We start from the raw sequence: 15,149 nt of genomic DNA, 5'->3' as shown, positions 1-15,149 counted from the left end.
ACATATGGGTTATCCATACAGCGGAGTAAGGTCAAAAAAGAAATAAGAAAGCTCTTTCGGTACTCGTGAATGATTTCTGGGAAGTACTATAAAGGAATCAAAGGTTCAGAGCAATATGTATAGTATATGTATAGTACATATAGCACATATATATGTAGTATTCTGCCATTTTTGTTGAAATAGGAGAAAGGATATACTTATGTATTTGTATATGTATGTAAGGCTTGAAGAATATAAAACAGTCTGTTAATATCAGGTTACCTCATAGCAGAGAAACAGATAAATACAGAGATGGAAGAGCCATGAGGTGCAAGGGTAGAGGCAGTACCCCATCTACTTAGCTATTCTTCTAAGCACTGCCAGTATTTAAATTAGGATGTTGAAATTTATATGGAAGGCAAAAAAAACCTTAGTATGCTAACATGTCAGCCTAGTGTAATTTAGGCTTATCTTCACAATTTATTCTAGTTACCTTCTTGTTACTATGTAAGAAAAGAATAGGTCAGATTCTTAGGAAACCCTTCTTTTCCTAGGTTCTCCATTATAGTCTCCACCACTATCTTTATATTGAATTAGCAGGAAACTCCTGTTTCAAATGAGACGATTCAAGTAAAGCATTTAGAGCAGTGCCCAACTCATAGCAAGTACCCAATAATTAGTACCTATAATTGTAATTGCAGAAGCATGGATGAAGATGAGGTAGGAAGATAAAGAGCATACTTCCATCCTGTGCCCTGAGAATGTCAGTATCTTTAGTTGTTCTAAAAGCAAGCCTGCATTATTCTGGATGGATATGTTAGGATACATATACCAAGCAGGGTATGCAAGGAATTTATCCTCATACTCTTTTAAGAGAGTTTCCACTGAGGTGGGGCTGGCTTTAATAATGTTCAACAAAACATTGTTTTTAATAGTGAAACATTAGAATCTACCTAATATATGTAATGGGGGTTGCCTGAGTAGAGTGTGGAATATTTTGCATCAAAAATCAGAAACTAGAAGTTAGTAAGAGAAATGGCTGAAGTGTTTTTGTTTTTTAAAGGAGTCTTTTAATGGTATATAAAATGTTCAGGGAATTACTACCTATAAAATAGAATATGGCTGTTTTGTGATTCAGGACTATGAATACTGATCTCCCCACTTTTGTCCAGGAAAGAATGAGGCATCTTCAAGATCATTGTTACTTGGCTGAATAGTGCCTTGGAAAAATTGATTTGAGAGTTTTTTTTTTCCTAGACTAGCAGCTGGTTTTCTCTGGTGAACCCAGATAGGTAGCCGACTTTCAGTGCTGTGTTTTTCTCTTCTGAATAATGATAAGCATAAAGTAGCATCCTTATCCTTGTTCTGACTTCATTATTTGAATGGGTGGGTGGTACATAAAATCAGTGCGTTAGGAGGGGCATATGGCTAGCTCAGTTGGTGAGCATTCGACTCTTGGTCTCAGAGCTGTAAGTTCAAGCCCCACCATGTGTTATAGAGATTACTTAAAAATTGAAAACTTTTTTTAAAAAAAATCAGTGTATACAAACTGTGGCAATTTCAAAGCCTTGCATTAACCTTTAGGTTCTGTCACTTTGAAGATTTCAATAAATTGCTTAGTAGAAGACAGTTGATGAAAAATAAAATCCTGAATTTTCCCATTTCTTTACCTTCCTACTCTCAGAAATGATAACTTAAGAAGAGAAACGAGATAGAAACAGAAACCAAACCATATTCACTTCTATGTATGGAGTGTTGTGTTTTCCACCATCCATAATTCAGACTTCCCTGATGGTAGGTTAAGCTCTGATCCAGTTCTTGCACTTAATTAGTTTTAGGGTTCCTCTGACTAATTCATCAGTCTAAAGTTGTAAGAATGACTGCTGTTCTCTCTAGCAGCATAGTGTAGGGTTGTGTACATGAAATGCAGAATTCGAGTGGTTCTGTTGCTGTGATGGTATGTTATTTAAGAACTACAAAGGGCCTGTGCCAGGATAGCTTCTGTGTCCCTTTCATTACTTGGGGGGAAGGTAAGGAAGCAGTAGTTCTACAGAACTGGGGTGACATAAGAAATGGCAACGCTTTGTCTGCCTGGATTTATGCAAGAGAAGTGTAGGTGAGAATTTGTAGTAAATGAACTTTCCTACACTTAAGTAAATGTTTTGTTGGAATCAGTCATTACTCTTTTTAATGTTATGTTCTCTTTTCTTACAGGGTCCAGATCATCAAACAATTTTATTTAACCATGGTGCAGTTCAGAATATTGCTCACCTACTAACCTCAGTATCTTACAAAGTAAGATGTTAAAAATTATGGCCAGATTCTTCTATTTTATTTTTGGTTCCTAGAGTCTTGATATAGATGGAGGCCCACATATCTTATTGCTTTGATAGATATTGTGATCAAGAATAACATTTTATTAATAAAATGGGGCATTGTTTTACCTATAAAATCCTCTTTAAAGAATTTTAAAAGCTACCTTGCCTTTCTGTTTTTTTTTCTTTCAGAATATTGTGGCTTGATTTGCTATTGATTTTAACAGTCTCTTCTGCTCTGATGTCAGTGTCAAAGCTGCACATGAGGAGGAGGTTCCTTGAAGTATATAGGAACACTGGCTTGCTATATCAGGAAATACTTTGATTTCATATTTGAGACCTGACTTAGCCACAGTGACTCAGATTTAGAATACATACCGACATATACATCAACATTTAAAATGTGTTAGGTATTTCAAAATGTGAAGTCTCATAAAAAGTTAGATTTTTGTCTGATGCTGTGATTTTTTTTTTTAAATGTGTTCTGTTTTGTATTTTGAGTTAAAAAGTCAGAGGTTTTCAAACTTGTTAATTAGATTTCCTTCATTGTCTTTTATGTATAAGAAAACATCATGATACATTATCAAGCATGAAGTTAAAAATTTGGTTATTCCATTTGTTGTCCAACTAGCAAGTTATAGCAGATAATGGGGCATTGTCTTTACTATGTCACATTAGAGTTGGTATGCTAGCACTTCGACACAGAGCAGAGAGATAAGTACTCATTTTTGTTGTTTGTCCTCGTGCACTGATTCTAATCTGCTCTGTATTGCAGAGCTGCTAATATCTATGTTTTCCTACTTTAGACACCCAAAGTTTGATCTTGGTGAAGCACTCACAAGGACAGGAATGGGGAATGGAGCCAGCTTGGAATTAGCCAGAGGGAGGGGGGAAGGAAATATATACTGAAAGCTGCTTCCTCTACCCCGTGCCACATGGAGGCTGAAACCAGTCAGCATTGGCACATCAAGAAACAATTGCTGTGGTGGCTATTTACTGTTCCTCCTCTTCTCCATCTTCTAGCTTCATAAATTCCCTCAGTTCTCCCTCCTTTTCTCTTTTCTTTTCTGCACCAAGCTTCCTTATCTACTATAATAGGTTACACATTGTGAAAGGAAAAAGGTTTCGGTAACATTATTCTTTAGCCAAGGTTTGCTCCGTTGTCAGAGTATCATTGGCAGTTTTAGGTCCCATATTTTAGGTGTACACATGCTGTGCTGCAGATCATTGCTGAGATGACGGACAGAAGTAATTAATTCACACTTTGAGCTACCTATCCTACCAATTTCGAGTTCCCGCATAAGAACATCATATTGTAGACTTAGGCTTGGAAGTGAGGATTAGATTGTCTGGTGAGAACTAAACAGAAAGAATGAAAAATAACTGGTCTCAAAGAAGCTCCTGCGGGTTATAAAATATATTGTATGTAGTCAAGGGTTTGACCCCATGTTATGGTCACAGACCAGTAATCTAGTTTTGAGGAATGTAACACAATTTATAAATGTTTTTGTTGTTGTTGTTTATTTAAATTCAGTTAGCCAATGTATGATACATCATTAGTTTTTGGTATAATGTTCAATGATTCATTAGTTGTGAATAACATCCAGTGCTTTAAAAGTTAAATTAGGGGGTTCCTGGTTGGCACAGTTGGTTAAAGCATTGGACTCTTGGTTTTGGCTCTGTTTGTAGTTTCAGGGTCATGGGATCAAGCCTTACGTCAGGCTCTGCGGTCAGCATCGGGTCTGCTTGGGGCTTTCTGTCCCTCCATCCTCTCTCTTTCTCAAATAAGTAAATAAATCTTTAAAAAATAAAATAAAAGTTGTTAGTTTAGTCCTTTCCAGATTTTTACTGTAACTTTGTTTCGTTCTATTCTCTTTGCCACAACCCCATCCTAGACACTATTATGAGACTACACTTTTTTTTTTCTTTTTTCCTTTTTTTGTCTTCAGTTCTCTGGTTTGTAGTTTGGGGAGCAGAAATGTCCCACTTGAAAGGCAGTTGGTAATTAAGTGTTATTAAGCTCTCTCTGGCTTACCAATATTATGTTTTGTACATTGTTCTTTTGAATTTGATTAGGAATTTATCTGATTAAATTTTAGTTGTGCTTCTTCCTGTTTTTTCTTTTCTATTACTTCACAGTTAATTTTAACTCTTTATAATTAAGTTTAACTTACTGTACTCCAGATATTCAGGTGTTATTTTTATTCCCTTGAGGCCTTCTGTTAATATTTTAAGCAGATTTAAACAGTTGTTTCTTCAGAAGAGTTTAGATTCTGTGACATTAAAATTCGTTATTTGCAAGATCAAGATCAATGCTTTTTTTTTTGTTTATTGTTACAGGTTCGAATGCAAGCACTGAAATGCTTCTCAGTTTTAGCTTTTGAAAACCCCCAGGTATCGATGACTCTGGTAAATGGTAGGCTGAAACTTTCAGTGGCCCCTACTTGATTTGATTTATGAACTTTGTAGATTTAAAGAATTCCTTAATTCTTGTCGTTTGTTTCATTTCTAGTTTTGGTTGATGGAGAATTGTTACCACAAATATTTGTGAAGATGTTACAGAGGGATAAGCCTATTGAGATGCAGCTGACATCAGCAAAATGGTAAAAGTCAAGACAATGTGGGAAGAACAACAGTGCTTTATCAATATGTTAGAGTGTTTTTGGACAGCCCAATTAGCTCACCTCCAATCCCCATCTTATTTTGGGATTTGGGGATTTGCAAGTCATGAGGTTGTCTCATGTTTTCTTAAAGGGGTATGAATTTTTTACTCAGCATACTACTAGTGGCATGCAGAGCAGCAACACTCATGTAACAGCTAAGACTTATCACAGAAAATTATTTTATTACATTCTCAACATACTCTCCTTGTATTTCAGTTGAAATAATATAGAATTAGATTTAACTAACAAATTTATGCTAAGAATTAAGGAAAATATAGAGTGAGAATTAGTTGAAGTTGATAACCAAGGCATGATTTCAGAGAATATGGCTTCCTCATCTTTAGAAACACAAGACCTAAAATTCTCATAGAGATGCGACAGTTTATAAGATAGTTAAGTTCTTATTAGTACAAGTCCTGGCACATATAAGCATTCAATATATGTCAATTCTGTAATTATGAATACATTTAATAGATAGGTTGAGCGCCTGCTGTGTAAGATTCTTTGCTAAATTAATTGTTCCAGTAACAATTAAGTAACAATTGTTCCAGTAACAAATTAAGAATTTGTGGCTGTCTAGTATTTTAGACAAGGATGAGGAATTTTCAGGGAATTACTCATGCACAATGAATTGTTTTGTTTTGTTTTTAGTATATTATTTATATGCTTGTTTGCTTTTTGTCTTCAAAAACCTTTTCATTAAGTAAGATAAATGCTCTCGTGGGACTGGTTTAAAAAAATGTGGTAACAAGTCTTAAGATGATAACAGCTATAAACAATTCAATCCTGTACAGTCTAAGTAAATTTTATTGATTTTTTTATAGCTTTCTATAGAAGCCAGAATATGGAATGTTTTAGCTCCCTCTCCCCAGCTTACTGAAGGAATCTAATCCAAGAAGGAAATTCATTAATTTAAGTTTCTGAAGTGTTCAGTACCTGTTTAGGGAGTACTGAGTAATTTTCTTCTTCAAAGACAGGTATCATTGTGAAGGCAGATTCTTTTTTAATAGAGCCAAATCATTGACCAGTTGTCAAAGCCATTGCTGACAAACTCTGAAGAGTTATTAGTTAATTTCTTATGGCTACCACTAAGAGTTAAATGCTTCTTTTGTGATACTTGTACTACTGGTGTTGGAGTTAGAATACCCCAGCTTAGCTTAATTTAATCTTAGACACTTTGTGAACTTTATATTTTATTTTTAACTTTTCCCCCCTTTTTATTATGGAAACTTTCTCACATGAAAATTTTAGAAAAAAGTATAAGGCATCAAAAACTAATGTGCTACTATATGGTGACTAACATAATAAAAAATAAAAAATAAAATTTTTTAAAGTATAAGGAACTCCATTGTCCCTGGTATATAGCTTCAAAGTTTATCTGCTCATTAAGCCTTTTTTTTTTTAAGAGTTTATTTATTTATTTGACAGAGACAGAGACAGCAAGAGAGGGAACACAAGCAGGGGGAGTGGGAGAAGGAGAAGCAGACCTCCCGCCAAGCAGGGAGTCCGACGCAGGGCTCGATCCCAGAACCTTGGGATCATGACCTGACCCAAAGGCAGACACTTAACAACTGAGCCACCCAAGCGCCCCAAGCCTTTATTTTTAAAACAATTTTGTATGTGTTTTTGAAAAATACCTGACTTACTGTCTTTATATATCAGTTAGTTGGTTTTGAGTGTTAAATTGGTGAAACCTCATATGAGGTAATCTGAAAACCTTCTTCCTCAAGATAAATAAGAGTAGCTGTCTTTTTTTTTCTCCATAAAATCCTAAAGGCAAGGAATTTTTCTTTTAAAGCTTTAAAACACAAGCAAAAACTTACTTTCTGCCATCTTATTCCAGTTTAACTTACATGTGTAGAGCTGGAGCAATTCGGACAGATGACAACTGTATTGTATTAAAGGTGAGCTAATTAATTCTCTCTAAACACATGCAAAAGTTCCCCCAGTCATAAGTGTTGAATATAAATATTGATATTCCCATTTCTTTTTTTCCTCCTATTTCTTTTTATATGTAACTATGGTATATGTGCATAGCATAAAATAATATTAAAACAGCATGCTTTTCTTTTTAATGGCATGCCCTGTAGTTTTAAAAAATTGCTTTTTGATGTGTTTTGAGAGGCAAAGTGAAATAGTTCTTTTCCTTGTCACACCTTTTTCATCTTTATGGAAATTAGGATCTAGAAGTTGTAACAATACATAAAATTCAGGTGAAATAGAAAATATATTTTAATCCTTGATTTTCATCAAGTTTGCAATGTAGTTTTATAGGAAAGCAGTTCATTAGCTCTGTAGACAAAGACTTTATATCACCCTCCTGGCAGATAATCAAAAGACATAATGAAAAAAGAAAAAGTAAATAGCACATGAAAACCATCAACATCATTGTCACATGTCAAAAGCAACTAGAACTCAGAAAAACCCAAGTAAGAGACTGGCCCTAGAAGTTACAAGTCTTGAATTCTGGTTTCAGCATTCCACCACTGACTGGCTTGGGTAACCTTGGGTACCTCCCTTAATCTTTTGGTGCCTCATGAAAATGGAGGCAATAATTTTTGCTCATCTATCCCACAGGGTCATTTTGAAAATAACAATATATTAAATATATTAAACATCTTATTAGCTACAAAGAACAAAATTAAGTGTAAATAAATTGGTTATGTTTCATTTTATGATTGCGATTTTATGCTCATTATCAGTGTACAGAATGAACCCAAGGATAAAAGAGCAGTAATACTAATGTTTGCTTTAGTCTTTGGTGAAGCAAGTCAGTTAATTAGAACTGAGGACCCACTAAGTTAGCAACATTGTGTAGAGTTTTATGGGCTTCCATGCAGGTAACCTTAGTTTATTTGCTCAACTGCTCTACCCCTTCTCTTCTCCCTTATTTGTAAAACTAGGTTAATAGCATCTTCTTCATGTAGTAGTTGTGAGTGTTAAATTCAATAATCCATGAATTTATGGTATTAATAAATATTAGTAACTTCAAAAAAAATAAGACTTTCCTATTGGAAGCCTAGGGTTGTATTATAAAGCCTGCACTAGCCTGATACGATATCAGTAGTGAACAATGAAGTGGTAAACTCTATGGTAAAGATATAATAGGAACTTAGAAAAGAGCATAGCACAGACAGTAATTGAGGAAGGCTTCCTATAATTACAACATTTCAGTCTCCACCTTTGTGGTGTTGTTTAAAATGTGCTCATCAGCCTTAGAAATAGTAAATACTTAGAATTTTTTTATTGAGGACCTAATGTAGATGAGTTAACAAAACAAGCACCAGGATTTTTGAAGGACTGCAGAAGTAAAATTGGACTAGCAGGTATAGTCACTCTAGGGATTCATTTACAAAACCTAGGAACAATTGATGCATTTCGTTAGCATTATAGGAAAACTCATGGAATCAGTAATGGTAAGATCCCTGAATTTTTAAAGCTGTATTTTGGTTTTGCACCGAAAGTATTGATCACACCCCAAAAATAAAAGTCATCCCAGTCATATTATTCACTAAAGAAAAGATAGCATACTTTTTCTGCAGCAGAATTGTTCCTGATTAAACTGCTGGATGTCTTTTATCAACTCTCTAACCACCTGAGCTTACTGGCCACTTTGCTAGATGTATTTTAAATAAATAAATATATGGATGGGACAGAAACCTCGGACATGATTTATTAGGGATTTGTAAATGTCTTTTATAAGGTTGTGGAATAAAGTTTCAGTTTTATCTGTCACAAAGCCTGATTAGAGTTTGCATTAATGTGCTTTGTTTGTATGATTAGGGTGTAGTATGTCAGCACAAATGATTAATATACACTGAACTTTGTTTTTACATTCCAAAAAGCCTTTCATTCTCTGAATGTTTATTCAAACATTTGATCAGTAACATGACTGCCAATAAAAACCATTGCATTGATTCAGTCACTATATGTTCTCCTTCAAGCTTTTGCCTTTACCACAAAGCAAATAATTAATTTCACTACCTTTCAGACACTGCCTTGTTTGGTTCGAATGTGCAGTAAGGAGAGGTTGCTAGAGGAGAGAGTTGAAGGAGCTGAGACACTCGCCTATCTGATTGAACCAGATGTTGAACTACAGAGAATCGCTAGCATAACTGATCACCTCATTGCCATGCTTGCTGATTATTTCAAGTATCCCAGCTCAGTGAGTGCCATCACTGATATTAAAAGGGTATGTTCTGTTTTTCTTTTCAGCAGCTGAAGCAAGGGATTTTTAAGAAGCTTTTCTTACTGCTCACAACTTTGAACCAATTGATGATTACAGTTCAAAACCCTTTTAAATGAAGAAAATCTTCTCCCTTTGATAACATAGATGGTGCTATGGGTTTTTTAATCCAGTTTGTCTCGTGTGTTCATTAGAAATTTGTCACTAAGCAGGTAATCAGGAAGGAAGAAAATGACATCCCTAATTCTCAACTAAAACCCTAAAATAGTGGGGTGTCTAAACTGGGTATTGATATTATATCAACTTACCCTGTTGAGGTTCCCAGGATCATCTCTCTTGTTAAATTCTTGTTTTTTACGTCAAGGGTAATCATCTGTGACAGGTGATGTGAGTGGCCTTATTTTAACTCTTCCACCACTTTCTCTTTTGCTACCTTTACTAACTTTTGTCATCTTTCCTTCAGTTTTATACTGTGCTTTGGGCCTGCTAGTGTCAACTAAAGCACTGTTTAACCTCTAGTTTGCGACCATCAAGAACCAGACTGCGCTTTTCTCAAAGTTTTTCTCAAGCTGTAAGTTCTGTAGAATAGTTAGGTATTTCTTTCGACTGTGTTCTTCTCAGCTTGTTTGTCATATCCATTTCTCTAAGTATAAGAGAACAATATTCAGTTAGAGAAAGTTTATTTAAGGGGGTCATGGTAGAGAGAGCATTGCCTCCTAATTAGTAACCAGTACTGTTTCATGAATGTGACTGTATTTTTGATGCCAGTCATCCCAATGGTAATTTTTTTTTTTTTTTAACTTTTCTCTTGACCTCTCCCATGCCCTTGAGTTTCCTAAAACTTCATTTGACAGGCAACTGTTCATTTGGCATTTAACACTGAAAACAAAATGAACTCTTAAGGGTTTATCTTTTTCTTCTAGAACGGCCCCAAAGTAACCTTCTGTGTTAGTGGTATTAATAATGTACACTGCCCTCTATGAATTAAAGTTAGTGCCTGCTCTTCCTTCAGTGTACAGTATTGTTCTTCCAGTATAGGTGATGGGTGACTTTGAGCCAGCTACCTTGTCTGTTTTCCCTCTGGCCACTTGCTCACATGGACACAGTATCTCACTGGTACAAAGATACATGAGCAAGTCCTAAGAGTGACCTCATGAACAATTTTAGTTGACCATCCTAGCAAGGCAAATGGGACACTTGGATGGACAGGAGAGTGAGGAAACATAGTTGTAAGAACTTGTACCCTATACCTGTGTAAATCATTTAATCAGTATATAGAACATTATTCCTCTGTTAGGATTTTTCCATTTTATTTCCCTCACAGTAAAACTAGAATAGTAATAATTTTTTAAATGATCTTTTATACCAAACCTTGAATATGTTTGTCATCTTTATTTTTGATGATGGATTATATAGTGGTTTCTGACCATAAAAATATAGATACGAGACCCATAGTGAGAAATTCTTACATGTTAATAAATGTGTGATTTTCATGGTATATGTTAAGCCAAGTCCATATTCTAATATATGTTTTGACTAGAAAGTATTTAAGACTTTAAGAATAGATATTTTAGAACTTATTCATAAAAATGAGTGTTGTATATTGGGGAGTTACTCCCATAATTCATCATTGCCTGCTTTGGTCAAAATACTTTTGAAACTACTATTGTTGTTACTTGGCTTTTTTTTGTTGTTTGTTTGTTTGTTTTTTTAATTACATTATTTGAGAGAGAGAGGGAAAGAGAGCACGAGTGGGGGGAAGGGACAGAAGGAGAGGAGAAGCGGACTCCCCACTGAACAGGGAGTCAGACATGAGATCACGACTTGAGCTGAAGACAGACACTTAACTGAGCCACCCAGGCACCCCTGTTGTTGTTATTTGTTACCCTAAATAATGTTACCCAGCTAGATTTATTTCCCCATCTTCATATACCACAGTCGGTGACAATTTAATAAAACTCTTAACTGATGAATTTAGGGTTTTCTACCTAATATGCCACTTAGTTCTTTAGGAAGTTTCAAAATAAGATCTCAGAAGGTTATAAACAATACTTATATCATTGCATAAAGATGAACCTTTTCAAGGCAACTCATTTGGAGTGGTAGTCATTTGGATGAATTAGTTATAAATTATTTACATTATCGATATGCCTTATATATTTACTGATTTGTATTTAGTCAATGAAAGTGTCATGAGAACATGCTTCTGTTTCATTTTTGTGGTAGTTTAATGATAAATCAGTTGTACAGAAGAACTAATAACCTAGCCATTTATGCATGTGGAAAGATAGCATTTAATTGTTTCATACCAGTGAGTAACCTTAAACTTATCAAAAAATCTCTGAACATAAATATCAGATAATTATAATAGATAACATAGTAATGACTGCCATGGTGTATTGTTTATTAAGGATTTTCACAAAGGTTTTCCTCTTTCTAAAATCTTGTTAAATGCTGAAATTGGGCTAGCACTGCTCTTAGTGTTTAAGAAAATCTCCTAGAGACCCAGTTGCAGCAGTACTCACATTATCAGCTGTAGTCTGGGGGCTAAAAAAGCCCGAGTGCCTAGTTTTTGAGAGCTTTCAAAGAGCTGTTGTAAGCAAGCATCAGTGCCACTAAAGCTGCCATCTGGGAGCACTACGTTTTTAAGGGTCAGAGGTTCACAAAGACTTTTCATATACCAGTGTCAAGTATTACGGTGTTCACTCTTAGAAGCAGACTGCACGCATTCCAGGTCATGCTGACACAAACGCAGCAAGGTCTTAGTCATACATGAACAGAACCCAGAAGTAATCAAGAAGTCAATGAGAGCATTAATATCTTAATAGTTCAAATTTTTTTTTCAAAAATTTTTATTTCTACTCAGTTTTATTGAAAATTAGGTTTGTGGACTGAGTTGCAATATACCTTTTTTCCCCTTCCATAGCTTGATCATGACTTAAAACATGCTCATGAACTCCGCCAGGCTGCATTCAAGCTCTATGCCTCTCTAGGAGCAAACGATGAAGACATCCGGAAGAAGGTGAGTCTGGGAGAGGGGCGTCCCCCAGTCCTGACAGCCAGCAGGCAGGGAGTGACGTCAACCTGAAAGTCGTGGTGAAGAGCACTAACAGTGACTGTTTGAATATAATAAAGCAGAGTGACTAAAGGCATAATTGAAGAATGAATGGGACCCGGATTTGGGGGTTGTTTGTTTTTAGAACATAGAGTGGCATGGCCGTGCTGGAATGACAAATAATTGGTGTGCTTTTTTCTGTCATTAATATGAATTATTATGTTGCACATTTTTGCATGTGTTCTGATAAAAATCAATTCTAGCACTGTGAAGCTTTAGACACCTTGAAAGATCTAACACTAGAATTGTAAATGTTATTTATGGAAAAACTTTCCAATGCCATTGAGAAATTCAAATCTTTATTGTATATTGTTCTTTGATATGTGGCTTAGTTATGTTTTGATTTTTTTTTTTTTTTTTTTGCTGCTGTGCAAGTTTGATGTGAATAAAATCTTTGTGGAATAATGATTTTATGTTTAGTGAGTGGTCATCTGAATTTTCCAGTTCCCAAAAAAATGTGTCACTGGTCTAGCACCTTATGTTACTACAGCCTAGTCTAACACTGAACTCGTGTTCTTTATAGAATAGTTCTAAGCAGGGACTAAAAGAAAGTGTTAAGCTCTGACCTGGCTGCCTCCACAAACCAAAAGGCTGGAGCTTACCACTCAAAAAAAATACATCATCTAATAAATTTTACACATGGCTTTTAGGAACATCAGTAAATTGATCCACATAATCTGTCTTGATGAATTATAGCAGAAAGAGGAAATTGGGCATTATTTACTGAAACATGGTGATTTATTATACTCCCATCTAAAGCCCTGTGAAGAAAATCAAAAAGTATTGGGAATTTACCATGATTCAGAGAAGTACTTTGGGCTTGTATAGAGAGAAATAGGAGAAAAACTGTAGGTTTATTGAAATAAATTGGAAAGGAACCATTATTGAAGAAAATTGAAATAATAGAGAGATTAGATATGTGAGTAGCTTTGATTTATAAATCAGTGCAAAAAAACACAACTAAACTGAATGCTTTCCATGTATCTCAATTTAGTTCAGTTAACAAGATGTTTTTGACTTGAAGTGTTTAGTAAATATCTATGAAAATCCTTTTTGACACTTCTTTCATTTGTAATCTGTTACTTCAAGGCAAATATACTAATGATCTGATATTCCCTATGTGTAAGCATGATTTATGGATGTTGATATTGATATGTTTCATTCAGCTTAGGTACATGGTATATTGCAGGGGAAGAGGCTTTTATGGCAACATAGAGATAAAACATTTTTTTAAAAATTGACATGGACTGTATAACTTAAATACATAATGATTTGGTTTTAGATGGTTATTAGGCCCATTGGGAAGAGAATTATTTTACCTATTCTTTTAGCTCAAGAAGTCTGTGCCATGGACTGAAAGGGAGATAGATAGATGGACCATAATGGGGGGAAATAGGATGTCCATTTGTACTTCTTTGTACTTTTTTGTTAATAAACTATTGTTTTGGAACTAATGACTTAATTTGTGATATCATGTTCTAGAAATACTTGCAACGTAATAGTCTGATCAGTATTAAAACTTGTATTCATAATGTGTATAATTTACTGGTAAGGCTTAATCCTGATAACTTCTGTAGAAAGATGACAAATAAAGAACAAGTTATAATTATTATAGTTTTTTGTGTGGTAAAGAAAAGATACTGTGACATTCTTATGTAATGAGGATTTATACAGTTTTTAGGAAGATATTTAATCTGGGAAATTAAGTGTTTGAATAATTTACAGTTTATAGCAACTACTGAAGAGAGAAATTGTAAAATGAAAAATATAAAATAATTTTGTGATAAAAACTGCATGAAAACGGTTCTTAGGAATGGGAAATCTTTATTTTCAGTGTATAAAAAATGGTAAAATGATAACTCTTCCTTTGAATGCATTTATTTCTATTCCATTTCTTTGTCAAAATAATTATCTGGATAGATTTTTACTTACTTTCTCCATGAAATATTTAATTACCTTTTATACTTATGCCTTCTAAACTTTGATTGTATTCCCTTTTTGTGTAGATTTTTGAAGACAATGTTTATTATTGTTTTATTTTTTAATGCAATATTTATGCTTGTTGGATGGAATTTCAGTTTACTGAATTAATGAGTGGAGACTCTGTGAAAGAAATTTCAAGGGCTGTAGACCTATTCTCCCCACTCCTCCAAACAAAAGCAATGAAAAGCCTTTTTGTTTAAGATAAAAATATGAAATGTTAATTTGGTCTGCCTTTTAAATGAAAAATGAGAATGCAATTCAGTAAATACAGGAGATAATCTATATATCCCATTACCCTAAAAAGGCCAGTTAAAGAAATGAGGCAAAATGAAGAAGAGAAAACCAGAGTAAAGAGGTAGAGACGGGTGTGCACAGCAATAAAGGAAAAAGATACAGGCCTTCTCTCATCATAGATTTAGTCTGTCTTCTTGCTTCTGGAGACTTCTAAAGTCCTGCTGTGATTTTGTTTCTTGATCATTCTCTCTAGGCTGGAAAAAATGAAGCTAAGGACTGAACATGACCTGTAGATCAGAAATTTACCACTCCTGCGTTGGAGTGGTGATAGTGTATTCCCATTAAAAGAAAACAACTGTATAACAGTCCTTGGAACTTAATAAGCACTCAATAAATATTTGTTGAATAAATATAGAAATGAAAATGCAGAAACCATACACAGAGTGGCATTTCCTTTAATCTGCTTGAATCTTTCAGTATCCTTCTGTGCAGAGCAAAGTTGGTATTGGGATTCCTGGCTTTGCATCCTTTATCACTCTGTGGTATACTTCTAAATTTCCCAGTTTCCCAGTGTCCTGTTAGAAAGTGAAGGAGGGTGGAAAAATCTGCAATTGAAAGTGGGGAACACTACTCTTGTCTGTGACATAAGGAGGGAGAAGCCCAAGGAAAGATGA

General features: G+C 34.7%; 1 protein-coding gene across 3 annotated transcripts in view; it reads left to right on the top strand.

Moving 5' to 3' along the window:
* ARMC8 (armadillo repeat containing 8) overlaps nt 1-15,149 on the top strand; it is a 106,643-nt gene that overhangs the window by 51,144 nt on the left and 40,350 nt on the right. For all 3 annotated transcript variants that reach the window (XM_047736044.1, XM_047736053.1, XM_047736035.1), the window contains 6 exons: nt 2,194-2,274; nt 4,635-4,710; nt 4,807-4,897; nt 6,801-6,861; nt 8,949-9,149; nt 12,070-12,165. In XM_047736044.1, the coding sequence (XP_047592000.1) occupies nt 2,194-2,274; nt 4,635-4,710; nt 4,807-4,897; nt 6,801-6,861; nt 8,949-9,149; nt 12,070-12,165 (606 nt within the window). The remainder of the gene's footprint in view (nt 1-2,193; nt 2,275-4,634; nt 4,711-4,806; nt 4,898-6,800; nt 6,862-8,948; nt 9,150-12,069; nt 12,166-15,149) is intronic.

Source organism: Lutra lutra, chromosome 1, assembly GCF_902655055.1.
Source record: "Lutra lutra chromosome 1, mLutLut1.2, whole genome shotgun sequence".
NCBI classification, from domain to species: Eukaryota; Metazoa; Chordata; class Mammalia; order Carnivora; family Mustelidae; genus Lutra; species Lutra lutra.
The sequence above is the reverse complement of the archived record's forward strand: the minus strand, read 5'-3'. Positions and strand labels throughout refer to the sequence as shown.